At 42.8% G+C, this 25,719-nt stretch overlaps 1 protein-coding gene across 2 annotated transcripts in view; it reads right to left on the bottom strand.

Moving 5' to 3' along the window:
- Positions 1-21,600, bottom strand: part of PIGU (phosphatidylinositol glycan anchor biosynthesis class U) — a 68,656-nt gene extending 47,056 nt beyond the window's left edge. Inside the window, exons 1-5 of one of the 2 annotated variants that reach the window (XM_080925050.1) lie at positions 21,467-21,600; positions 13,756-13,820; positions 7,833-7,892; positions 6,520-6,582; positions 2,538-2,647 (exon numbers count right to left, since the gene is read on the bottom strand). In XM_080925050.1, coding sequence (XP_080781176.1) covers positions 2,538-2,647; positions 6,520-6,582; positions 7,833-7,892; positions 13,756-13,820; positions 21,467-21,596 — 428 coding nt within the window. In that variant the 5' untranslated portion in view covers positions 21,597-21,600. Of the gene's footprint in view, positions 1-2,537; positions 2,648-6,519; positions 6,583-7,832; positions 7,893-13,755; positions 13,821-21,466 lie in introns of those variants that run through there. The other variant, XM_080925051.1, reaches the window with a different exon arrangement.
- Between the last annotated feature and the right edge of the window lie 4,119 nt (positions 21,601-25,719).

Raw genomic sequence — 25,719 nt, 5'->3', positions numbered from 1 at the left:
GGAAAACATAGATTTGTCATTAGCAAATCGATCAATGGACTAGAGTCCTGGCTACAACCATGACATTCAGCTCATTTATAAAAAGAAAGAAAACTTCTTAGAAAATCATCCCAAATAGAAGAGATAAAGTGGGATTGGGTGAATAAAAGCACTCAGTAACATTATATATATATATGTATATATATTATATATATAATATATATATATATATACATAATCACAAAACTGTCATGTTTCTAAGAATCACAGAGATCCTATAAACCAGCAAAAATATTCTAGTTTTTATTTTGTTTTTAGTGGTTTTTTTCCATTGTTGTGTGGTTTTTCGGTCTCATGTAGCACAAGCTGGCCCTGACCTGGTGAGGACCTGCATCTCCAGCTGCCACCTTGTCAGTACTGGGATCTCAGGTATTTACCACCCGGCCAGCAACATTATCCTACTTTTGTAGGAGGAAACTGAGACTCAGTGATTAAATAACTTGTCCAAGTTTTTAAAGCTATTAAATACACTAAAAAATCAGGTCTCCCTGGTTCCGAAGCCAGCATTCTTTCTAATAAGGCCTCTTCACAGTCAAGCAGTATCTCCTGAGCCAGCCCACAAATAAGGTATCCCCTTAATTCTACAAGTTAGTTGGCACAGAACTTCATAGGACATCTTGACCTCCCATTGTGAAAGAGTTAAGCTGGAGCCTTTCCCTGCTAAGGTAGGAAGGAATGGAATCGGAAACTGAATCTAACGTGTTTTTGAGTTAGAAAGTCTTACACAGTCAGAGTGGATTCTCTTTATTTCTGTACTGTTTCTACAAAAAAATCTGCACCAGCAAAAAGAAAACAAATAACAAAAATAACAGTAAAGTAGAACCAGCCATAGTCAAGAAGAAAATATAATGCAAAGCTAGAAAAACCAAGAGCTACATCTATACAGCAACAGCCTCAGACTGGTCTGCAGATGTACAGCAACAGCCTCAGACCTGACTGAGTTTCCCAGCAGACAAAGGAAGAAAGGACAGTTACATAATTCTGATTATCAGAAAGGAAGAAATACACCAATGTCTTAGAAAAAGATTATAATAATTATTCACAATAAAGACCTTAAATCTAATACTACTGCCTATGAATGTAAGATTAGTGGTTTTAAAACCAAACACCTAAAAATTCTTGGGGGGGGTGGGTTTTTGGTTTTTGTTTTCCCCAGCAATCAGACTTGTTACACAACCTTTAAAGAAATGGCTGCACTATTATGAAACTTAACTCCAGGGGATACAAAAGTCTATAAGGATTCATTATGTTGCTAAACCTTTATCCTATTAAAGTAGTTCCCATCAAATTTTGGAAATATGTATTGAGCACAGATATACTAAACTGCTTGCATAGCATACAGGGCCCTGGGTTTGAGCTTCAACACCAAATGAACTGGGTGTGGTGGTCCTATATATCTCATAGGAGAAAAAACACAAAACCATTTCTAAGTAGCAGGTGACACTAAAGAAGCCCAGGTATCTACCTGGAATACTGAATAAGAAATTCATACACAGAGCAAAAGCTCCTAAAAAGTAGTCCACCCCACCAGGATACCTAAGAGGTCGTCAAACTCACTATGTAGGTGAAGCTGACCTTGAACCTCTGATCTTCCTGCCTCCTGTTCCCAAGTGGTAGGATTATAGGCAAGCACCACCACACCCAGTTTATTTGGTGTTGAGGATCAAGCCCAGGGCCCTGTATACTACGCAAGCATGCTACCGACCAAGCTCCCTCCACAGACCTTTGTTTTCTGATATGGAATATGGTTACATAGCACAGATTAGCCTCAAACTCAGCAGTCCTCCCTCCTTAGGCCCTGTGGCTGGGAACACAAATATGTGATACTGTGTCCAGATTCTAACTCTAAAAAAATTCTAAGGGCATATTTTTCCATGAGGAAATTTATGTTTTATTTAGTATGTGTTCCTAGAAACTAGCATGTTATTAGTATCTGATGACTACTAGGTGAGTAAATACTTTGTTTTGCCTGTCTCAGAAACACAGATGAGAGTGATCTGAGAGGATCATACTCACTGGTGCATCAATTACTCTAGAGAAGCCTTTCTTAAAGGGTCAGCCACTGCCACTCTGCCAAGCAGTCACCTCGCCCAGCTTTCTGAATCAGAAACCGGGAACTAGATCGTACATGAGGTAGGTACAGAAGCTATGTGAGACAGCAGCACATAAACACCAAAATTTTATTCAGTACACCACCAGTAAAGAGCTACCATTTTTTAGGAACAGTAGTTACAATCAGGTCGGAGCCCAGGCCAGCACTGAGTCAGAAGGCCTTTGTGAAGGGTTTGATTGTGCATGTCCCTGTGTGAGTCTTTGTCTCAACAGAGACAGAATGGCTCTGTCTCTGTTGTTGGCCAAAACCCCAGTTGTGCAAGAGAAGTACAGCAAATGCTTGATGACTAAGACTGCAAATTTCTACAACTACAACATGGGAGAGTCTCATCTGATCTTCCCTGCGTTGGTTGGCACTGAGCTCTGATTTGTGGGGGAGTACTTACAACAGGGCCACTTTCAGAGGGATGTAGCGCATTTCCATAGGGGTTCGGATGAGTTCAGCCACATCTGGGGCATACTGGTCCAGCTCTAGGAGAAGTTTCTGCTTTTTAAACTAGAGGCGGGAGAGGATACACAAGACACATAAAACAGATTTGCCATTGCTCTCAGGATGAAGACAATCTTTGCCCTGGTCCACAGCACGGACTGTCCCACTCTCCCTCCCCAGGCTCCTCATACTCAGTGCCCCACCTAACCCCACCAAGTCCACACATGAGCAGACGGTGCTCATGCTCCCGGAACTCTCCCTAGCTGACTCCCACAGTCTCGAGAGCTCAGCTCCGCCCTCCCTTCCCAGGAAGGTGAACACTCCTTTAGTGTGTGTGCAGTCTACTATAAACACTTTCCCGGCAGTACTTCTGCTGATGCCTGGCTCCTCTCTAGAGTATAAGTTCCACAAGGGTTCGGGTTACTTAATTTGCTCTCTGCGTATGCCTTACACTTAGCACAGTGGGCAAATGAATGGGTCACTCTATGGCAAAGCCACTGAGTCATTGTGGGAGGTACTATCAGTGATGGCAGGACTTGAAAGCTCCATCAGCAAAACATGTTCAAGCAGTTTCAATGATCTGAACACACAGTGTCTCAGGTTCCCTTCCTCATTCCTCTGTGTCAAAGGTTGGTTTGTTTGCTCTTCTTTTATAGTTTGGAGAGGAAGTGTGAGGAACTGTGAAGACAGGGACTGGAACAGCTGGGGAGCTAAAGTCTCATGGGTGGAAAGCTCTTTTTTTTTTTCATCCCAAATTCTTGGGTGTGGGTTCCAAAAAAGAAACACCATTGCAGAAAAGGACAGATCAGACTCATGTTACTTTTGCCAAAATCAACTGGCTACTGTCAGTTAGTACTCATATCCTACAGGCTGATGGGAAAAGAGGCTGTGAAGTCTCCTCAGAACCAGTTTTCCAGGACACTGTGCAGATTTCAGGGACAAGGTCTCAAATCTTACCAAGACAAATGTTCCCAGACTGTAAAGATCCTTTTAACAAATGGAGACTGTTTAAGTGTAATTTTTATTTACCCTTTGATATGTCAGACATGTACATATGATAATTTAACCAGAGCCAGTTACCACACTACTCTCTTATTGACTGCTCACTCCTGCTGGACTCTTTGTCCCAACATATCCCTCTCTACTTTCTTTTATTTTACCTGTATGGGTGTCTTGCTGGCATGTGAACTAATGAGTGCCTGGAGTGCCTAAAGACCAAAGGATGGTTTTGGGTCCCCTGGAACTGGAATTTTGAACAGTTGTGAGCTGCAATGTGGGTGCTGGGAATTGAACCTGAGTTCTTTAGAAGAGCAAGCAGTGCTCCTAACCACTGAACCATCTTTCTAGAACCTCTCTATTTTCATGTGTGTGTGTGTGTGTGTGTGTGTGTGTGTGTGTGTGTGCACGTGCGCGCGCATGGGCGTGCACGCACATGCACCTATGAGAGAGCAAGCAGTTGAGTTTAGTTAGAGTTACTTGCATGAGACAGGTGGGAGGCATGACTTACTAAAGCATAAACAACTTACCAGTGATGGTAACACTGAAGGTGTCTCCTCCTTCACACAGCTGGGCCTTTTGGGAATACATGTCCTGACATTCTACCTAAATCAATAGCTAAGTGTGGTGGCATACACCTGTAATCCCAGCACTCAGGAGGGAGCCCTATGAGGGCTACATAATTAGTTCTAGGCCAGTCTGAACTACATACAAAGACTGTCTAAAAAGCAAACGGTCAGCAAGAGGATTCAGAAAGTGGGGGAACCTGCCATCCAGTCCAACAGCTTGAGTTCAATCCCTGGGGCCAACATGGTGAAGAAGATAACCAATACCCACTGTGCTTTCCATGTGTGCCATCACAAGTGTACACACATAATAAGGCTCAGAGTATAGCTCAGTAGCAGACTGCCTCACATACATAGGACCCCGGGTCCTATTCTACACACTGGAAAAGGGAAAAAAAAAATAGAGCAGTGTATGATGTGATAGTAGCACTAAGAGCTGCTATTTTCAGCATTCACATAAAGGTGAAACATACCTCTAATCCCAGGACTAAAGAGGATGGATCAAGAAGATCACAAATTCTAGGTCCACTTGAGCTATTTACCAAACCCCTGTCTCAAAATATACAAACAAAAAAGCTGAGGATATGGCTCAGTCATAGATCACTGGCAGTGGGGTTGACTCCCAGCACTACAAAAAACAAAAACAAAAGAGCTGGCATTCAAAAAGAGGTCATTTGTGACAGTGTAGATCAACCTCACTCTAACCAAGAGATCCAATGTCATAAGAATCTGAGCTCTGGAAAGAGGGAAACAAAACGCTTCAAATTTAAATTCAGTCTTGAGGATAAGAGCACACCTCGGTACACTAAATTAGCACAGTGAGCTTGGCGTGGTGGTATATACCTATAACCCTAGCACTCGGGGAGATACAGGCAAAAAAATTCAAAATTCAAAGTCATCCTGGACTACCATGTGAGAGCAAAACCAAACACACACACACACACACACACACATACACACACACAAACACACACACACACAGGGCTGGAGAGACTACTTGGCTGTTAAGAGCATTTGTAGAGGATCTGAGTTCCACTCTCAGCACCCACATGGTGACACTCAACTGTCTATAACTCCAGGTCCAGGGTTTCTGCACCCTCTTCAGACCTCTGCAGATACCAGGCACATATATGTCCTCTCAGAAGCCTGGACAAGGAGAATGGTCCCAAGATGCAATTCTCCTTGGCTATTACAAAATTAGGAATAGACTTTACGTCAGTACTTTCCTCACTTATTTATTTGTATGTAGCACGGCGTGTTTGTGGAGATCAGAAGCCACTTGCTGGAGTCAGTTCTTTTCTTCCATCGTGTGGGTTCCAGGGACTGAACTCAGGTCGCCAAGACTGGCGGCAGGCATGTACTGACTAGGCAATCTTGCCAGACCAATATGCCAAATTTTCTAATTAAGATTATCCTTTTAGGGCTGGGGAGTGTGGCTTGGTGGGTTGGTGCTTGCCTAGCATTTTCCAAGGCCCTGCTTTCAATCTCCAACCCCAAATTACTGTCTGAAGGAAAACAGATTTATCAGCAATGGGAATCCAATTGGAAGTTAAAGGCTATGTTCATTTTTCCTTTGGAAAAAATAAACTGATAAAAGGGAAGGCCTTTAAATTTTTATTTTAGGGGCTGGAGAACGATGCAGTGATTAAGAGCACTTGTTCATGTACAAGACACCAGGTTTGATTCCCAGCACCCATAGGATGGCTCACAACCTCCCATCACTCCAGTTCCAGGGAATCCAACATCTTCTGGCCTCCAGAGTACTGCATCTATATGGTACACAGATATACACGCACACAAAATACCCTCACAAAAAATAATACAATTTAATTAAAAAAATAAATACAATAAAATGTTTTTTTTTTTTTGGATTACTGTATAGCATTAAGCCCAGGCTGGCCACAAACTGGTATAGAGCAGAGAATGACCCTGTACTTCTCATACGCCTTCGCCTCCCAAGTGCTGGGACTGCAGGTGTGAGCCAGCACAAGCATGCCACCTCTCTTTCCTTCCTACATGTCTGTGTGTGCCTATGTGTGTGTGTATATCTACATGTGTGAAAGTGTCTACATGTGTGTGTCTATCTACATGTGTCTCTATGTGTCTATATGTGTGTGCTAGTGTACACTTCACTGCACATAAGTAGAGGTCAGAAGATGACTTCCAGTAATCATTTCTCTCCTTCCATCATGTTAGCCCTGAAGACAGAACTCACCTGATGCTTGCTGGCAAATGCCTTAATCCAATGAGCCAGCCCCACTTAACTTCTTAACATTTTTACATAGTTGGATCTTAAAGTACATGACTTTTGATTCTCTGCCATAATAAGTGAGTTACTAAATCCCACCAGCTTTGTCCTGCCCACTAATGACTTACCACAACTTTATTGAAGTCCTGAATTGCAAAATACAGGGCAATAGCAGTGAGGGCATCTGTTACCTGTCAGAAGAACAAGGAGTAATAGGAAACAGAACCAGGTCAGTTCAGGATATGGGATGCTGCCAGGCCTGAGGAATTCTGGGATGGTACTGCACTGACTACCCAGTACCAAACGTATAGTCAGGCTAGGCTTACTTAGGGTGATAGAAACACAAATGCCCTGGACTATTATCCATTCGATCTGGTGGCCCAGATCTTTCTAGAGGAGCAAGTTAAATAAAAATAAGCCAAGCATTGGGGTTAACACCTATAATCCCAGAAGACTGAGGACTCTCATGAGTTCAAGATCAGCCTAGATTACACAGTGAGACTGTCTCAAAAAAACAAAACAAGCCAAGACATACATATGTCTGTCTGTGTATAAAGGGAAATGGGCATAATACCCTCTGATCTGTAATCGTCAGGTATGCCAAGTGCCTCACACAGCCCAAGTCTTCAATAGATAGTAGCCATTAAAATTAAGAAAGACTTCAGGGTTTCTTTTTTCTTTTCTTTTTTTTGGGGGGGGGGCAGGGCTTCTCTGTATAGCCCTGGCTATCCTGAAACTCTGTAGACTAGGCTGCCCGAGTGCTGGAATTAAAGGTGTGCACCACCACCGCCTGCCGACCTCAGTGCTTCCTATATCCAGACCCAGATTTTCAACCCAGACTAATGTTTCAGGCTGCTCTGCTCTCAAAGCTCACCCTGTCACCCCAGCCTTCAGTTCTTGTCCTTGAAAAGCCTCTTCAGCCCCCTCAGAATATCTTGGCAGAATGCTTAGGAAACTCAAGATGCCCTCCAACTTGGCACAGTTAAAGCCAACCATAGAATTTGGGGGCTACAAAATTGAAGACTACATTCTCCAGAACCCAAAGAGTAAGGAAGTAGATTGAAGCAGGGCTGGTCAGAGGCCCCACCTACCGTCACACTCCACACCGCCACCCCAAAGCCAGGGCACACACTCAAGATATTAAGGCTTGGCTGTTGCTTTCTGAGAAACTTCACTTCCTGTTTTTTCTTTCCTTTTTTTTTTTTTTCTTTTTTTCTTTTTTTTCCCCTTTATAGACCAGGGTCTCATGGTACAGCCCTGTCTGGCCTGGAACCTGCTATGATCAGGCTGGCCTCAAATTTACAAAGATTCACCTGCCTCTGCCTCCAAGTGCTACGATTAAAGGCATGTCGCAGCACACCCAGCTCTTTATTTCTTAAAAACAAACTGTAAATACAAATCTGTATATAGATACTGATTTTCTCTGGGAAGATATACTTACCATAAATACCAATTCTGCATAGTCAATTAGGAAATGAAAGAGGTATATTATTAATGGAGTCTGTAGGAGAAAAACAAAGATAAAAAAAATTAAGTTAAACCTTAATATAATTTCTCAATTCCCAAACTGGGGATGGGGAAAAACTTAGTCAGCTAAAAAATCTGGTTCTTCCTGCAACAGTATCCTGTACTAACTGAGAAACTTAGCCTCCTGAATCACATGGTATCACTGAAACCGTCAACAGAACATAGCAGAGGAAGTAACAAGACTTGATGTTACTTAGAAATTTACCACACACTTGGCTTAGTAGTTCACACCTGCAGTAGATACTTGGGCTTTGAGGTGAGAAGACAGATCAAACCTAGGAGGAGTTCAAGGCCAGCCTGGGCACTTCAGTTTACTCTATCTGAAAAAGTAAATAGGGGACAGGGATACAGCCCAGTCTGTAAGATGTTTGCTTAGGATACATGAAGCCCCAGAGCTGGTCTCCAACACTGCAAAAACCCAGGATGCTGGGAAGTATTTATAATCCCAGAACTTAAATGCAGGGGACAGGAGGGCAGGAATCAGCTCAGAGTCATCTTGGCTACATAGCAAGTTCTCTCCTAATCTGGGCTACATGAGACCCTGTCTCAAAGATGGATGAATGAATGAATGAATGAATGAATGAATGAATGGAGACTCCATAGAGGACAAATTGTTTAATGAACAAACTAAGAAATTTTCCTTTATTTTCTGGTAAGTCTATATAAGAATGTTAATTCTTGCCTTGATGGGCAGTGGTGGTATGTAGATTGTCCTGAAGCTGTTTGCATTTTAATGTTCATTCCACTTCCCCAAGAAGGGGTGCCTATTCAAATAACTCCAACAGAACCTTCCCATTTTAATTAGTAAAATAAACAAAAGTCAGTGACTGGGCGGGGTGAGGGAGATGGAGAGGACTGAGAGGTCTGAGGAGCTCAGAGGACAGAAGTTAGAGGTCGTGACCACTTGGAGTTTCCCAAGGACCAGCTAGACCCAGATGATATTAATTGGTGTTAAATAGCTATGAACATTAAGGATTTTACACGTCTAGTATCTCATATGGAAGAGCAGTTTGTATCTTTGTCTATTTGATGTAATCTTGTTGTGTAGAGGGTTTGTGGATTGAGAGTTGAACATATAAACTTGTATGAAAAGCTATCAGGCTGTAGAGTTGCATTTATGTGGGATTTTGGGGTAGAGAAACACCCAGGGATGGAGGCAGAGAACAGGTAGAAAAGCACCAGGAAAGGGAGTTACGCTGGTGGCTTGGACTGGGCACCAAAGGTGTGCGGAGCTCTGTTTCAGGGCCGGTAAAGAGATAAGCCGGTATTTATTTTCTAATATTTACTGCAACAGTGGTACATGCTTTTAATCCCAGCATTTGGGAGGCAGAAGCAGGTGGATCTCCGAGTTTGAGGTCAGCCTGGTCTACAGAGTGAGTTCCAGGACAACCAGGACTATACAGAGAAACCCTGCCTCAAAACCAAACACCAACTAATGCTAATTCTTCCTGGGAGACCTAAAGAGAAACCCACAAGTGAAGCTTGCTGTAACCCCAGCATTTAGGCTGAAGTGGGGTGAACAGTTCAAAACTAACCTGGGCTACACTACAGAACTCTGTCTCAAGAGGAAAAGGTTTGGAGAAAATTCACTCACTAATGTTGGCCTGAGGTTGTTTTTCCTTTGTTTTTGAATGCTTTTTAGGACAAGGTCTCATATAGACCAAGCTGGCCTTGAACATATTAAGCTCCCTCCTGACGCTCCTGCTTCGGCCTGCCAAGGACAGGGGTTACATGTGTGCCAAGTCTGGCTTCACAAGGTTCTGTTCTGTTTTGTTTTGTTTGAGAGACCTAAATGGTGGGTTCAATTTCTCTCATGTAGTAAACATTATTCTGATTTGCTTTGTTTTATTAATCTAGGTAAGTAGTATTTTCTAGACATTTATGTACATTTTCATCTAAATTTCCATCTCATTAACATAAGGTTGTTTACAATATTTTCTTTTTTGTTTGAGGCAACACATTTTCCTCTCAAAATAGCTTTAGCAGTAACACAAAACAAAAGTTTTGGTATGTTGCTTTTTTTCCACTATCATTCAATTAAAAATATATTCTAGCGGCTGGAGAGAAGGCTAAGAGGGGTTAGAAGTGCCAGCTGTTCTTGCAGAGACCTGCAGTTTGGTTCCCAGCACCCACATCAGACGGCTCACAACGACCTGCAATTACAGTTCAGAGGATGCTTCAGCCTCCTGTCCACACAGTGCTCTCATATACACACAATTAAAAATAAACCTTTTTTTTTAAAAGAATCATTTCTTATCTTATGTATATTTAGAGCTGTATACTGTACATTGTAGTGTCTTCAGACACACCAGAAGAGGGCATCTGATCCCATTACAGATGGTTGTGAGCCACCATGTGGTTGCTGGGAATTGAACTCAGGACCTCTAGAAGAGCAGTCAGTGCTCTTAACTGGTGAGCCATCTCTGCAGCCCAAAATAAATCTTTTAAAAAGAAAATACTCTCTAATTTCCATGACATCTCTTCTTTGAGACTACTTTAAAATGTACATACTGACCCAGAGGTACTGTGTTCATTGTGTGTGAGTCCTATATTCAATCCTTACAAATACAAAAAAGAATTTGGCTTAAATCCAAATGTTTGTTTGTTTTGGGTTTTTTGGTTTGTTTGGTTTTTTGAGACAAGGTTTCTCTATGTAGCCTTGGCTATCCTGGAACTCAGAACTCTGGCTGCTTCTGCCTCCTGAGTGCCATTCTGCTGATAGGCTTTTTGAGAACAACAAACTGGAATAAAGAGCCACATTTTGAATGTGATCTGCCTTTATGTTGTATATCAATTTGAGTGATTTTCCCCTAAGTCCTACTTTACCGACATTCTATGTGTACAACAAACTAAGGTTTTCACTTTCATTAATTCCAAAAATACCTTCTGATTTCTTCTTTGGTTTACGGTTATTTAGCACACTATAGCACACATTTGGAGGTTACAGGAAAACTCTGAGGACCCAGCTGTCATCTCCTACCTTACTGAGGCAGGGGTCTCTTTTGTTTATACTGCTATATTGTGTACTCCACGCTAGCCTGGTGGGTCCATCAGGTCCCAGGTGGGTCTCCTGTCTCTACGCCTTATTTACTGTCAAGTGCTGGGATTAAAGATACATGTATCCCATCTGGTTTTTTACGTGGTTTCCAGAGATTGGAAGCAAGTCATAGGCTTGCAGTGCTAGCGTCTGTACTGAGCCGTCTCCCCTGCCTGGTCTATCGGTCTTCACCCTTCACCTACTGTGCTTTAAAGCTGTAATTAGTACATAGAGAGCTCGACTACTCTTCCTGAAAAACCCTCCCTGTCACTCTGATAAGAACTTTGTCATCTCTGATAACAGTCTTTTCTCTGGAGTCTGTTTGCGTCTTTAAAAACTATAAACAGAAGCAGGTGGACTGGAGAGGCAACTGGTCATTAAGAACACCGACTTCCAGAGGGCTCAGGTTGAATTTCCATCACCCATGTTATAGCTAACAACTGTCTATAACTCCTGTTCCAGGGGATCAATGCCCTCTTCTGACCTCTGTGGAAGCTGAACATACATGGGACATAAGACATACATGCAGGCAAGACACCCCTAAACATAAAATAAATACATCTCAAGAAGTCAAGTGCATATAAACTTAGCATGTGGGAGGCAGCAATGAGATGACCAGGAATTCAAAATTATCCCCAGCTACAGAGGCCAACCTGAGCCATATGAGATCCTGTCTCAAAAGAAAAGGGAGGTAAAGGGAACAGGAAGAAAGGAAAGAAGGACTGACAGAGTAACTGACAGGCAAGTATTACAAAGCCAATGTCTGTGTCTTACTTTGTATCCCTGAAACCTGGTAAAAACTGGCCTTTGGAAAGTATGAGTGTCTCTAAAGGCGGGAGAGAGGAAGCAGGGACAGGCCTGAGGATGCAGACACTGAGGGAGGCACCAGGAGTCAGTGAGGAAAAGGTGTACCAGTTTTGAGGAGAAAAAAATATGCATGAAGGTAATTTTAGCTTCTTTTTTTTTTTTTTTTTTTTTTAGACAAGATCTCAATATATAGCCCTGGCTGAGCGACAACTCCCTATGTAGAGAAAGATCTACTTGCTTCTGCCTCCTAAGTGCTTGGAGAGAAGCCGCCATACCTGGTGTGTTAGATCTTAAGAACGGGCTATGGGGCAGCAGTGGTGGAGCACACCTTTAGTCTCAGCACTCAGGAGGCAGAGGCAGGTGGACCTCTCGAGTTCCAGGCCAGCGTGGTCAACTGAGTGAGTTCCAGGACACCCAAGGCTACACAGAGAAACCCTGCCTTTCTGTGGGCTATGGGTGATGGAAGGGGTAAGATTCCTCGGATGATAAAGTAGGAGCATTTAACTTAGTCTAAAGTGACGCCGGATGCTTTTCTGAAGAAGGCAAAATATAAGTTTGTGTCTCATAAATAGAGCCAAGCACACACTGAAAAGGGAAAGGAATGGTTCTCTGGGAGACACCAGCAGAGCACAGATGATTAGACAATAGAACCACGGAACAGTAACACTGGAAGCTTATCAAGCTTTCAAACACACCTGAGGCCCACATCACACTGGTCCTTAAGGCTAGTGAGCTATTATGTGGATGTCAAACACAAATACCCAATAACTGTCTGTGTGCGTAAGAAAAGGGAAAAAAAAGGAGAAAAGAAGAAAGGAAAGGAAAACAGAATCACAAAAAAACTCAACTAGAGCTCTCAATGCTCCTCTTTGGATTTTTAAGATTTTAAATTTAAATTTTAAAATTTGGATTTTTAAGCCTGAGATTATTGGCAAATACAGGTGCCAAGCATAACAGTGACAAATTCAGATTCATATTTTAGAAAGGTATGCCCAACTGCAGAGTAAAGAGATAGTGAGCAAGACTGAACCAGGAAAAGCTTAACCAAAAAGGTGTGTCTGGCAGAAGTCCAAGAGACAGGGATAGTTGCCCAACAGAGAGAACTTTTATATTCTTGTTCTGCCATTTTGAGATAAGAGTCTCATATAGCCCAAGCTGGGAAGGCCTCAAATTCATGGCAATCCCACTGCCTTGGCTCCTGGAAAGCTGGGATTACAGCGGAGGCCTCCGTGCCTAGCTTGTTTTTATTAGTTTTAGGAACTAGTATTATGAGGTGGGCAGTGATACACACCTTTAATCCCAGCACTTGGGGGGCAGAGGCAGGCAGATCTCTTGAGTTTGAGGCCAGCCTGGTCTACAGAAGGGAATTCTAGGGCAGCCAGGGCTACATAGAAAAACCCTGTTTCAAATATAAAAACAAAAAGCAGTAAAAGGAATTAATTCTATGGCTTGAACAACTTTTAGTGGGCTTTTTAGGAAACCAAAGTCACAGCTTTCATGAGCAAGCATTTAAAAGATCCAATCACATGTCACTTAGCATACAGTGATTCATGGACTAAGAGCTGCTTAAAACTTTCGATTAAAAGAAATGATTTCTATAGAAGTCTCCTTTTGGTCTCCAGAACCCACAGGAAAACTGGTTGCATCTGGAATCCTAGCACTTTTAAAAGTACAATTACCCAGAAGCTTCACTGCCAGCTAGGTTGGCATGTGGACACCATACCTCACAAATAGGAGAACACTTATGTGTGTGTGCGCGCACACACACACACACAGACACACAGGCATATATGCACGCACACACACATAGTCCCCCTTCCCCTCTTTCTCTCAAGTTTTTAAAATCCTAACCTGGATCATTTTCCTGTAATTCTACAAAAGGTCTGTACCTATCCAAAAAATCTTTTTAAATGTCTGTACCAAACAGAGTCCAGGCTTTGGTATCCATGACTATAAACTACTCTCAGTGCTAGAAAAGAAAGCACATACTTACTTCATGAAATACTGCTCCAGAATATGGAGACACTCCCAGATCCAACAGTGCAAGGCCTTCAACCACTGAAAGGGAAGAAAGACAAGTTCACTCAGACTTTAGAGACATCAGCAAATGGCCATAAAGTGTTAGATATTCCTAGGACCAAGAAATGCCTGGGTTTATCTGATTCCTTTACCTTGGGTCCAGCAAGTGGCTGAGGGTCTTGATTTGAAAAGAAAAAATTCAGGACTGTACACACATATGAAATTCTCAAAGAATATCACACACACACTTTTCAACAATGCAGTCCTTTCCACCACGGGCAATGCTCATTATGAGAAAGTTTTACTCGGAACTGTAAACTTCCGAGTCTGGAGAAATAGCTCGGCAATTAAGAGTGCACACAACTCTTACTCCTCACCCACACTGGGCAGCTTACACTGCTAATAGGCCCTCTTCTGGCCTCTACATTTGACATGCACACATTCGAATGCAGATATACATACATACATACATACATACATACACACACATAAAATATAAAGTTAAATAAACTCTTTTCAGAAATCATACACTTCTACCTTCTTGTAATCTCCATCAACTCCAAAGCAATTTCGTGTATATTCTGCCCTATTCCAAAGCACAGTCAACAAAATCAGCAGTTGGCTTTTTAAAAATGCTGTCCAAGCTAGTGTAGTAACAGTCACTCTCTTGTGCCACCTGCCTCAGCACCCCCATCCCCTACCAAAGTGTTGGCATTATAAGAGCAAGTCATCAAGCCCAGCTAAGATGACACTTCTGTTTGCTTGCTGAGATCTTTAGCTAATCTGCTAAAGAGATCAGTCTGGCCTCTAACTTCCTTTTGAGCCAAGAATCACCTTAAACTTTTTAACTCTCCTGCCTCCACCTCCCAAGTACTAGGATTACAGGCATGTACCACCAGAACCAGCTTAAAATATTTATTTTTGTTTTGTTGTTGGTTTTTTTTGGGGGGGGTTAAGAGGGGTTTTTTGGTTTGGTGCTATGGACTGAACTTGGAAACATGCTAGGCACACACCCCACCGCTGAGCTATAACACCCAAACAAAATGATTGACAGTTTTTGCATTTTATACAAAGTTTCAGTATGTAGCTCTAGCTGGCTCACAACTCTCTATATAGACCAGGCTGGCCTTAGACTCAACAGAGATCCGCTTGTCTCTGCCTCTTCAATGCTGGGATAAAAGTACAGTGCTGCCTACCACGCCTGGCCCCAAATGATAAATCTTATTTCCTATGTATAAGTGTATTGCTTGTGTGTACGTCTGTGTACCACATATGTGCCTGGTCCTGAGGAGGCCAGAAGAAGATATCAGATCCTCTAGAATTGAGTTACAGATGGTTGTGAGCCAATGAGTGGGTGCCAGGAATAGAACCAGGAACTTCTGGAAGAGCAGCCAGTGTTCTTAACTGATGAACCATTTCTACAGTCCCTTAATAAAAATTTGAAAATAATCCCAACATTGATTAGTGGGATTACATAATACATAATATATGTATCTAATAATATAATAATATATACTGATATACTAAGCATTAAAACCATGTTGTAAATAAATAAATAGGTGGAAGAAAAAAAATACTGCTCTCTGTGATGGTTTGCATGTTTGGTCCAAGGAGTGGCAGCACTATTAGGAGGTGGAGCCTTGTTGGAGTAGGTGTGTCACTGAGGGCATGGGCTCTAAATACCCTCATCCTAGCTGCCTTCAGAACAAGAGGTGGAACTATCCAGCCCACATCTGCTTGAACACTGCCATGTTCCCACCTTGATGATTGTGGACTGACCCTCTGAACCTGTAAGTCAGCCCTAATTAAATGTTGTCCTTATAAGAGTTGCCTTGGTCATGGTCTCTGTTCACAGCAGTAAAGCCCAGATTAAGATACTGTCCTTATACCTCAGTGACAAGTGTAGGAAGGCCGAATGTGGTACAGCAGCAGGCCAACAAGCAAAGCAAGCGGGAGGATCTGAGCTTAACACCAGGACACAAAAGGGAAAAACATGAAGAATGGAACAGGAAGTCATCACTTGGCTGACCCACAGAATGGTTTTCAAGAGAAACCATCATTAGTGGATGCTGAAGTCAGTGGGCAAAAGTATTTGCAGGGGGAAAGTAATAATTTGCTTTTCTAGACCTTGCAGTACCTTACAATACCTGCTTAATCAGGAGCTCCATTAAAAATCAATGTTAACTGTATTCATTATCAAGTATCTCATGACTGATGTGGTGATAAGAACATTTCTGTGGCCCTCTTGCTACCCACTCGGTACCATGGGGAAAACAAGCGAAACCATACCCTCCGCCTAACCACTGGAAAACATCAGACAACCCAAACTGAAGGCAAAATAACTGCCCAGGAATCTTGAAAAACTAAAAGATGTGTCCCAGATTGGTAGTCACTAAGGAGACATAACCACTAAATGCAAAACAAGGTCACGGACTGAACTTAAGGCCAAGAACTGGACAACAATAAGGAAGCAGTACAATCTTTTTATTTGTTTTGTTTTCTGTTTTCCAAGACAGGGTTTCTCTGTGTAGCAACACAAGGAGTTTTATTAGGTACTAGCAATTTTGAAAAGTAAAAGGTGATAAAACAAGAATATAAAATGAAACAAGGTGTACTGGCTGGTTTTGTGCAACTTGGCACAAGCTAGAGTTATCACAGAGAAAGGAGCCTCAGTTGAGGAAATTCCTCCATGAGATCCAGCTGTAAGGCATTTTCTCAACTAGTGATCAAGGGGGGAGGGCCCAGCCCATTGTAGGTAGTGCCATCCCTGGGCTGGTAGACCTGGGTTCTATAAGAAAGCAGGCTGAGCAAGCCAGGGGAAGCAAGCCAGTAAGTAACATCCCTCTATGGCCTCTGCATCAGCTCCTGCTTCCTGAGCTGCTTGAGTTCCGGTCCTGACTTCCTTTGGCGATGAACAGCTATGTGGAAGTGTAAGCTGAATAAACCCTTTCCTCCCCAACTTGCTTCTTGGCCATGACTTGTTGTGCAGGAATAGAAACTAAGACACAAGGATTTGTAAAGGACATTATTGAGACTGCCCCAAAATATTAAATTTTTATATTTTATATTTATATTTATAATGGATGGCTGCCCCTGTTTGAAACAACAACCAAAGAATGAATTAAGCTGCCAGAGATTTTAACAATACATACCAATGCACTGATACTATAGGTTAAAAAACTTTTAGTTATTTTTTTCTTTTGGAGGTGGTGGTGGTCAGTGTCTCAAGTAGCCTTAGCTGGGTAAAATCAGTTTAACAAAAGACTGAGAGAAAAAAAGCAAAAACTCAGAATCACAGACATAGTTCAGTGGTAGAGCCTTTGACTAAGATGGGCAAGTACCTAGGTTTGACTTCCAGCAACACACACACCCTGGCTGTGGTAACATAATCTTGTAATCCTAGAGGCAGGAAAATCTGGAGTTCAAGGTTATTTTGGCCTGATTGGAGGCCAGCCTAGGCAAAAAGACTTTATTTTAATCAAACAGCAACTATTAAATATTTTAAAAGACAAAATTAAATAAAAACCCAAAGAACTCATAAGCTTTAAGCTTTTCTTTCTCATGTAATTTTTAAAAATAAAAGTCATAAAGTACACCAAAGGAGAGGCCCTGAACACCCCTACCCCCCACCTCTCTTTCCTTTCTTTTTTAGACCTTGTTTCAGAGCCCAGGAAAATCTTAAACTTGCAAACTTTGTCTAGGCCTCCACCAGTGGAAATTACAGATATGTACCGCCACACCTAGCTGTAATATTTCTTCTTTCCCCCAGGAGATTATTACCTAATTAATATTTTGGAATAGGGTGGGATTCGGTTGGTGGTTGGCTTTTTGCTGTGTTGGGGTAGAACTCAGGGCTCCATAATCATAGGCAAGTAATCTACCACTGAACAACATATGCAGACCTAGAGGAAGAGGGAATCTCAGATGAAAAACTGCCCCCACCACACTGATTTGTGGGTAGGTCTGTGGGGGTATTTTCTTAATTGCTAATTGATGCCAGAAGCCCTAGACCACCACAGGCCTGAGCTGCATGGGAAAGGTAACAGAACAAGCCAGGAGAAGCCAGTTAGCAAGCAGCTTTAGTTTCTCTGCTTTAGTTTCTGCTTCGGGTTCCTACCTCCACGTTCCCTGATGATGTAACCCGTAAACCAAAGAAACTCTTTCCCCTCATGTTGGTTTTGGTCAGTATCTTATCATCCCAACCAAAAAGCATCCTTTTTCAAAAAATAAGGTGGAGCACAAAACAGGAAGAATGTGGTCTACACAAACACACACACTTGCACACGCATTGTGTGTATACACATTGCGTGCACACACAGAACACACACAATGTCGAAATAAATTAATAAGCCCATACTACAGCCCATCAAAGTCTATGAGGATACAGGGACTTTATTCATAGAGCTGGTGACTCAAAAATCTCAAAATGCCATGTAAAACCAGAATGGATCCTACTTCACTCTTCTAAATGCCTAGAACTAAGTTTTTCATACAACCATCTGCTTGTTTCTTTAGTTTTGAGACAAGGTCTTACTCTGTAGCCTATGTTGGTCTGGAACTCACTCACGTAGCCCACTCTTGCCTCAGCCTCCAAATGCTGGGATTACAACGCTGAGACATACCAGGCAGTGGTGGTGCACACCTTTAATCCTAGCGCATGGAAAGCAGAGGCTAGTGGATCTCTTAGTTCTAAACCAGCATGGTCTACTGAGTGAGTTCCAATACAGCCAAGACTACACTGAGAAACCCCGTCTTGAAGAACACATACACACAAGAAGAAAAAAACAAGACACCATGCCTGGCACAATTACCTGCTTTTTCATCTATCCCAGTTAAAGAATTGCAAATACAAGTGACAGCTGCTGTATATTCTCTTTAAACTGAAACTAGTAACTATCCTTGTAAACAAGACCCACATGAGACTACCAGTTCTCAGTAGCCTTGATGCTGGCCCTAAGCTACAGCGACCTAAACCTTGGAGTGCCACACTATACACAGCAAACACTGCCCTGTCCTCTCTGGATCACCTCGTCAGCTCAGCCACTGTCCTAGCTCCTAAATTCATGGCTTTGGAACTGGTCTTTTGGTTTATTGTGCTTTGACAGGGACTTTCTTATGCAGTGCCCTGTCTCACAGATGAGAAGCCAGGAAGTAAATGGCAGAGCCAGAGAAAGGCTCAGATCCTTCCTGCTACTCTAGAAATCATACACAGCATTGCCTCATCCAATCTACTCTGTAAACAACAGAGCTATGCTTTCCATGTTCCTCCCACATTATTCAACAGTAACCAACTACACACCGAAGCTCACAATACTACTGAAAGACCAGAGATAAGCACATTTTTATATAAGGTGAGAAACAATTCCTCCCACATTGTTCAACAGTAACCAACCTCACACCAAAGCTCACAATACTACTGAAAGACCAGAGATAAGCACATTCTTATATAAGGTGAGAAACAGCTGGGTTTTGTTGTTGTTTTTAAGATATATTTATATTTATATTGTGGGCATATATGTTTTACCTGCATGTCCGTCTATGTGAGGCTATCAGATCGCCTGGAACTAGAGTTACAGATGGTTGTGAACCACCATGTGGTTACTGAGAACTAAACTCAGAACCTCTGGAAAAGAAGTCAGTGCTCTTAACTGCTGAGCCATCTCTCCAGCTCCCTTGGTTTTTGTTTTTAAGAGAGTCTCACTCTGCTGGCTTTGAATTCTACAAGAAGCTTAGGCTGGTCTTAAGCTCATGGTCTTACTGCCTCGGCCTCCCAGGTGCTGAGATTACAGACCTGCGGCACCATGCCCAGTTCTGAGAAAGTCTTACTCAGTTGTCTAAGGCTCTAAGAGCATAGAGGAAGAAGGGCTGGTAGTTACCTTGAGTGCTCTAGCATCTAGAAAAGAGTAGGCAAGTAAGTGGCTGCAGTTCGTTTCAACAACAAACCCAAGCTCTACCACCTCACACGAGAGTCACCACTACTACTTAGTCCCGTTTTACTCTCTGTAAAATGGGGAGCATACCACCATCTACCACAGAGAATCATTGTGAGGGTTAAGTGAGGGGAAACACATTTTCAAAGCTTACTAGACTTCTTGACATACACTGAGAAACTTTACCTGAGTGAAGCCATACCATAAGAGAGAACCAACTCCCACAAGTGTTCTCCAGCCTCCATACAAGCACATGTGTCCACACATACGAACGTTCACAAAAATAACGAAATATGGAAAAAGAAGTTGACGACAGCAAGTGATATTAAAACATAGGCATTAAAGTTTGAGGATAAAGTTAGATGTGGTGGCTCACACCTGTAATCCCAACACTTGAAAGGCTGATCACCATGACTCTGAGTACATGCTGGGCTAAAGAAGAGATCCTGTTTCAAAATCAAATAATAAGCAAAGTGTAAGGCTACATAAATCAGACTTCTAGGATGTTGTTTTTGAGCTAGGTGCTGGCTATCCATGTGTATATACGTGATTCATAAAAATTCACTAAGCTCTCTGTCTACACTTACACGTGCTTCGTATGTATTGTGCACCTGATTTGTTTAAAACCGTCTGATCTGGACAGATGGGTCAGTGAGTAAGAGCACTCACTCAAAGTGCAAACAGGAAGATCTGAATCCAAATCCCCAGCATCCCTTTCAAAAAGCAAAGCCGCAACAGTCATATCCAGAGATGACTGTGACTCTCTGAAGGATTGTAGGGGTGGAGGCTCCCGGGGGCTCTCGGCCATACAGCTCAACTGAAATAGCTTCAAGTTCAAGTAGACCCTGTCTCGGGGAATAAAGGATAGAGTAATACAGAAGGACACCAGACATCCTCCTTTGGCTTCTGAACACACACCACAAGCGCATACAACACCCACACACCACACACACACATAAAGTAATAATGACTAAAAATAAATAAATCAAACTGTAGCTCCAACCTAACCCACATCTTTTTTCTGCTCTGCATAGTTCACAACGTCAGGTATTTCTTGATCCTTTGCAACCTGAAACTCCTCATTTTTCTAATCTTTCCCCAACCCTAGTCCTTCATTCATTCATTCTAGAAAAGGGAAGGCAGTTTACTCAGAGTCAGACACCAAGGAAATGACTATAGAAACTTGTTCATCTCCTTTACTGGCCTGTGGCTTCTTTAGCCCAATCTCTGTGTCTTGTTGGAGGTGATGGTATGCAATAGGGTTTGATGAAGAACATATATTTAAAAGACAAACTAAGAAAAACTTCACGATGAGTCCTAGACTGAGCAGAGGTGACTTAAGTACACAGCTACCTTCCTACAAAGGCACTGGTTTCCTCGGTCCCAGTCACCCGCTCCTCTGTCTGCTACTCGGTGGAACACCCCCTGTAATCTCACCGCCAAAAGCTAATACTTCCCAAGACCCAATGCACACAGCAACCTCCAAAATCCATCCTTCCGCGGATCCCGCCGCCCGACTCGGGATACCGGGACACGCCCCCTTGGATACCCATCCCTGGGGTAGTGGGGCTCACACTCCGTATCTCCACACCCCATCCTCCACACCAAAGCTCCGCCCTCAGCTTGCGAAGAACCCCAGACGCGGGTCAGTCTTCACAGAACCGCGGGCTTGTGTCCACCTTCTTTCTCCACATCCAATTCAATTCACTGAGGCTGGCAGAGCGCGGACCGCCCTACTCTAGTCAGTGGCCTCACCTCTTTTCCAAGAGCTCAGTGGGGACACCACCTCCACCCTCTCGGAAATGAACTCGGCCAAACTGGAGCGAAACAAGGCCGCCCTCACGGTCACGGCCACCACAAGCACCAGGGCCAAGGGAGCAGCCATGATAGCTGAGGCGGGCGCACAGGCAATGCGGAAGAGCCTCAAGACGTGCGCGCCACACTGTAGTACCTTCGTGGAGCGAGTGCCGCTGCTGCTGCTGGAGTCCGCAGACTTTGAAACTACCACTCCCAGAAAGCCGTGCGGCAGGACGACGGAAAGCGGGATGTGTCAAACTTTTAGCAAAGGTTGGACTACGCCTCTGTTCAAGCAGAAGTGAAGAAATATTGTACTTATTTTACTGAGATAGTGAGCAAACTCTAAAGAAATAATTTCACTCGTGCGAATATTTATAATGTTAAAGTGCTTACTTTTATATTTTTTAAAGAGTGCGACGTGAGTATTTATTAAACGCCAACCATTTTCAAGGCACAATACTGTGTGGTGAGACCACACTTTGGAGCAGTTAATTATTAGCTTTGCGACCTTCAGCAAGTTACTTAACCGAGGGAAGTCAGAACAGGAATTCAAGGCAGGAGCCTGAAGCTAAAACCATGGAAGAACCCTGCTTTTACAGACTTTCTCTTCTGTTCATGCTCAGCCAGCTTTCATGTACAACACTGGCAAACGCGCGCCAGGGACAATGCCTTCTCCTACAGTGAACCGGGCCCTCTCACACCAATTAATTTTTCAAAATCAAGACAATTTCTCACAGATCAATCTGACGGAGGCAATTCTTCAACTGAGGTTTCCTCCTCTCACATGACCCTAGGTTGTGTGACGTTGCCAATAATAACCAGGACCAGTACTACGGCAAATACTGTGTAAGGATAAAATACTGTGTAAGGATACGCTTCTGCTTTTCTCGATTAGGGCCGGTAGCATGAAATCCCTCCTGGTGGGAGTGTGTACGGCTTAGAAATAAGCAAACACAACAAGTCAGGGGTTTGGAGAGCCCGTTGCTAAGCACTAACTGCATAGTAGTTATGAATGCAAAGTGCCAAATGAATGCTGAAAATTTAGCTATAATAATTAACTATACAAGGAATTTCTATCTCCATGAAGAAAAATGGAACCGCGTATCGACAGTATAACCCTGGTTAACAAAAAGTATTGACTACTTCAAAATAGGCAGTAGAGGCTTTTGACTTTCCCTAGTACAAGTAATGTCCGAAGTCCTGTGTCAGTTGGCCTAGGATTACTACACCTGTATACTGTATTGGGTTATCACACTGTACCCCATAAATAGGTAAGCTGTTTCTGTTAAAGAAGAAAAACAGGATTTTTAAAAAAAGAAAAACAAATGCATGTAGAGAATACCCATGGGGGAGGGGACGGGTGCTGGTGACAAGACAAACTGACATTTCAGATAAGAACTGCAGAATGAGTTCTCATGGCTTCTAAGCAGAGGGGACAGCTGCGGCGGAGCCAGGAAACAGCAAATATAAATGATCAGAAAATATGGCTGGAGAGAGGGCTCAGCCCTCAAAGGTTAGGCTCACAACCAAAAGGACAAGAGGGTCAGCAGAGACATGAGTGTGTGCCGTGGTCCAAGAGGCAAGCAGGGGCAAGTGGCCGCAGTCAACCATTTGGGGATTATTCAAAGTTCAAACCGTGTGTCATTGAAAAGTTTTATTTTTATTTTGAGTTATTTTGGATTTCAGGTACTGGGACTTTACATAACCTGGGCAAGTCTTGAATTCACTGTGTATCTGAAGATGTCTTTGAAAGGCTGATCTTCCTGTCTCTGCCTTCCCAGTACTGAGAAGGTGCCACCACACCTGGCCTTTCTTGTTCATATTTTTGTGTTTTGAGACGGGGTCTTGCCATGTAACCCCTGGCTGACCTAGCAATCTTTATGTGATTTACAGTGCCTTCAAATATGTGGCAATCTTTTTTTTTTTTTTTTTAAGATTTACTTATTAATTTTATGCACGAGTGGTCTGTTTTCATGCACACCAGAAGAGGGTATCAGACCACATTACAGATGGTTGTGAGCCACCATGTGGTTGCTGGGACTTGAACTCAGGACCTCGGGAAGAGCAGCCACAGCCCCAGCAATCCCTTTTTTGTAGATATTTTTATTTTTGGTGACCAAGGGAGGATATGGAGGTTTGAGGAAGTCCTGTACCTTTAAGTTCTGGGACCAGAAGCATGTCCCACTACGCCCAGCTTCCATTGGTGAGTGATAAACAGAGTGGTATCAGATGTTTTCACCTTGTGGAGCTTTTGAGGGATGGGGGTATTTCATTTGATGCTAGGGATAAAACCCAAGGCCCTGATGCACGCTAAGCTAAACACATGCTCTGCATTATTACCTAATTCATTATTCAGGTGCACATTTCTAGAGGATCACTATGTTCCCAAGCCCATTTGGGTGTTAGAGAACTAGTCGTAAACAATGACAGCAGGGAATCAGGATGTTGGGAGAATGTAGAAATTGGCTCCAGGGGCCATAGCTAAGGAGCAGAGGATAATGGGAGCATAAAAGAATAAGGACACATGTCTTTGGAACCGAGCATTGTGACTTACTCATAACATGAACTCCTTTGGTCTGTACATTTTCCTTCCTAAAAGGATAATGTTGGAACATGCATATTGCCTTGTGTGAAGTGGAAGCTAAAGTAGCATTCATTCTGTATAAAGTCTGCCGAGACTGACACAGGGAAAGGCTTAGCACACAGCCAGTGCCTGACACACATCAGACAGACCCCTGTTATGTTACTTACGCCCTCTTTGTAAAAAAAATGTTTAATGTTATTATTTTACACGTATGGGTATTTTGCCTGCATGTGTGTACGTGCACCACATGTGTGAAATGGCCACAGAAGCCAAACATGGCATTTGATTCCCCTGGAAATGAAGTTCTGCCCCATTGTGAGTCACCATGGCGGTGCTGGGAATCGAACCTGGAACAGCAGCCAGTGTTCTTAACTACCGAGGCAGCTCTATGGGTCCTACCAACATCATGCTAATAAACAACGTAAAAGTTCTTATAGTGAGGGACTATCTCTGAGGAAAAAGATGATCAGCCGTTATGAATGGAAGTGAGCTCAGAACTAATAGTTCTAAAACATGTGTCTCTCGGTATCCTTCTTAAAAGGCTCACAAGAACTAAAACTCAGAAGCAAACAAGAGTGAATCTTGATGCATGTGAAGCATCTGTTTCTTTTCTATAACATCAAATACACAGGCACCAAAAGAAGGACCGAGTTGGACTCTTGCATTAACTTCTCCTGGGGAGATGAGAACAAATGTCTCTTTACCCACAAGACAGCACCTGTGACAGAGCCAAGAAACAGTTCCACCCAAGTCTAGCTTGATGAACCAATGAATTTATAGGACTTACTAAGAGGTGCACGAATGCCTCCTTCTGTCCATCGTCCACCTTCTTTATACGTTAGCACCTCTTGAAATGAATATGCATGCAGTTTTGAGAGTGGGGGAGGGACTGGACTCTCAGGGGAGAGGCTTTTAATGAGGGACTGCCCAGAAGCCTGACCTTGAGGGTCACCCTTGAATGACACAGCTGCTCAGATTAATAGCTGTTGTATACCCTGTGGCTAGTGTTCCACAGCAAACTTCATCAAAACTGAAAGTGTTCCTGCCCCAATAGATAACACCAAGAAACAAAGTCAGCCTACAGAAAAATCATGTACCAGAATTTATCCAAAATGTGTAAACATTTTTATTTTATTTTATTTTTTATTTATCTGTGTAAATATAGCTACAAAATGGGTGTAATACTTACAGAAGAAAGAAGATGGCTGGATCCCCTAGAACTAGAGCTACAAGCAATTGTGAGCTGTGTGACATGGGTACTGGAAACCAAACTTGGGTCCTTTGGAAGCGCAGCAAGAGTTCTAAAGTGCAGAACCATCTCTCCAGCCCCTTAATTTATTTTATGTTTATTTAATTTTGGGAGAAAGAGTCAATCATATACTGTGGCATTCATAGGGCCATCACAGGACTTATGGGAGTCAGTGTTCCTCTTTATCATTGAATCCAGGAGCCTTCCAGAGTGGCAGCAGATGGTATTACCTGCTGAGCCATCTCACCAGCCTGAGGATCTATAAGAACTCCTACAACTCAATTATGAAAAGACATAACAAAGGCACATTTTTAAATGAGCCAAGGATTTCAACAGACATAGCTGCAAGGAAGAGACACAGATTGCCAATGAGCTCGA

This window comes from Micromys minutus, assembly GCF_963924665.1.
Source record: "Micromys minutus genome assembly, chromosome: 11".
Classification (NCBI taxonomy): domain Eukaryota; kingdom Metazoa; phylum Chordata; class Mammalia; order Rodentia; family Muridae; genus Micromys; species Micromys minutus.
The sequence above is the reverse complement of the archived record's forward strand: the minus strand, read 5'-3'. Positions and strand labels throughout refer to the sequence as shown.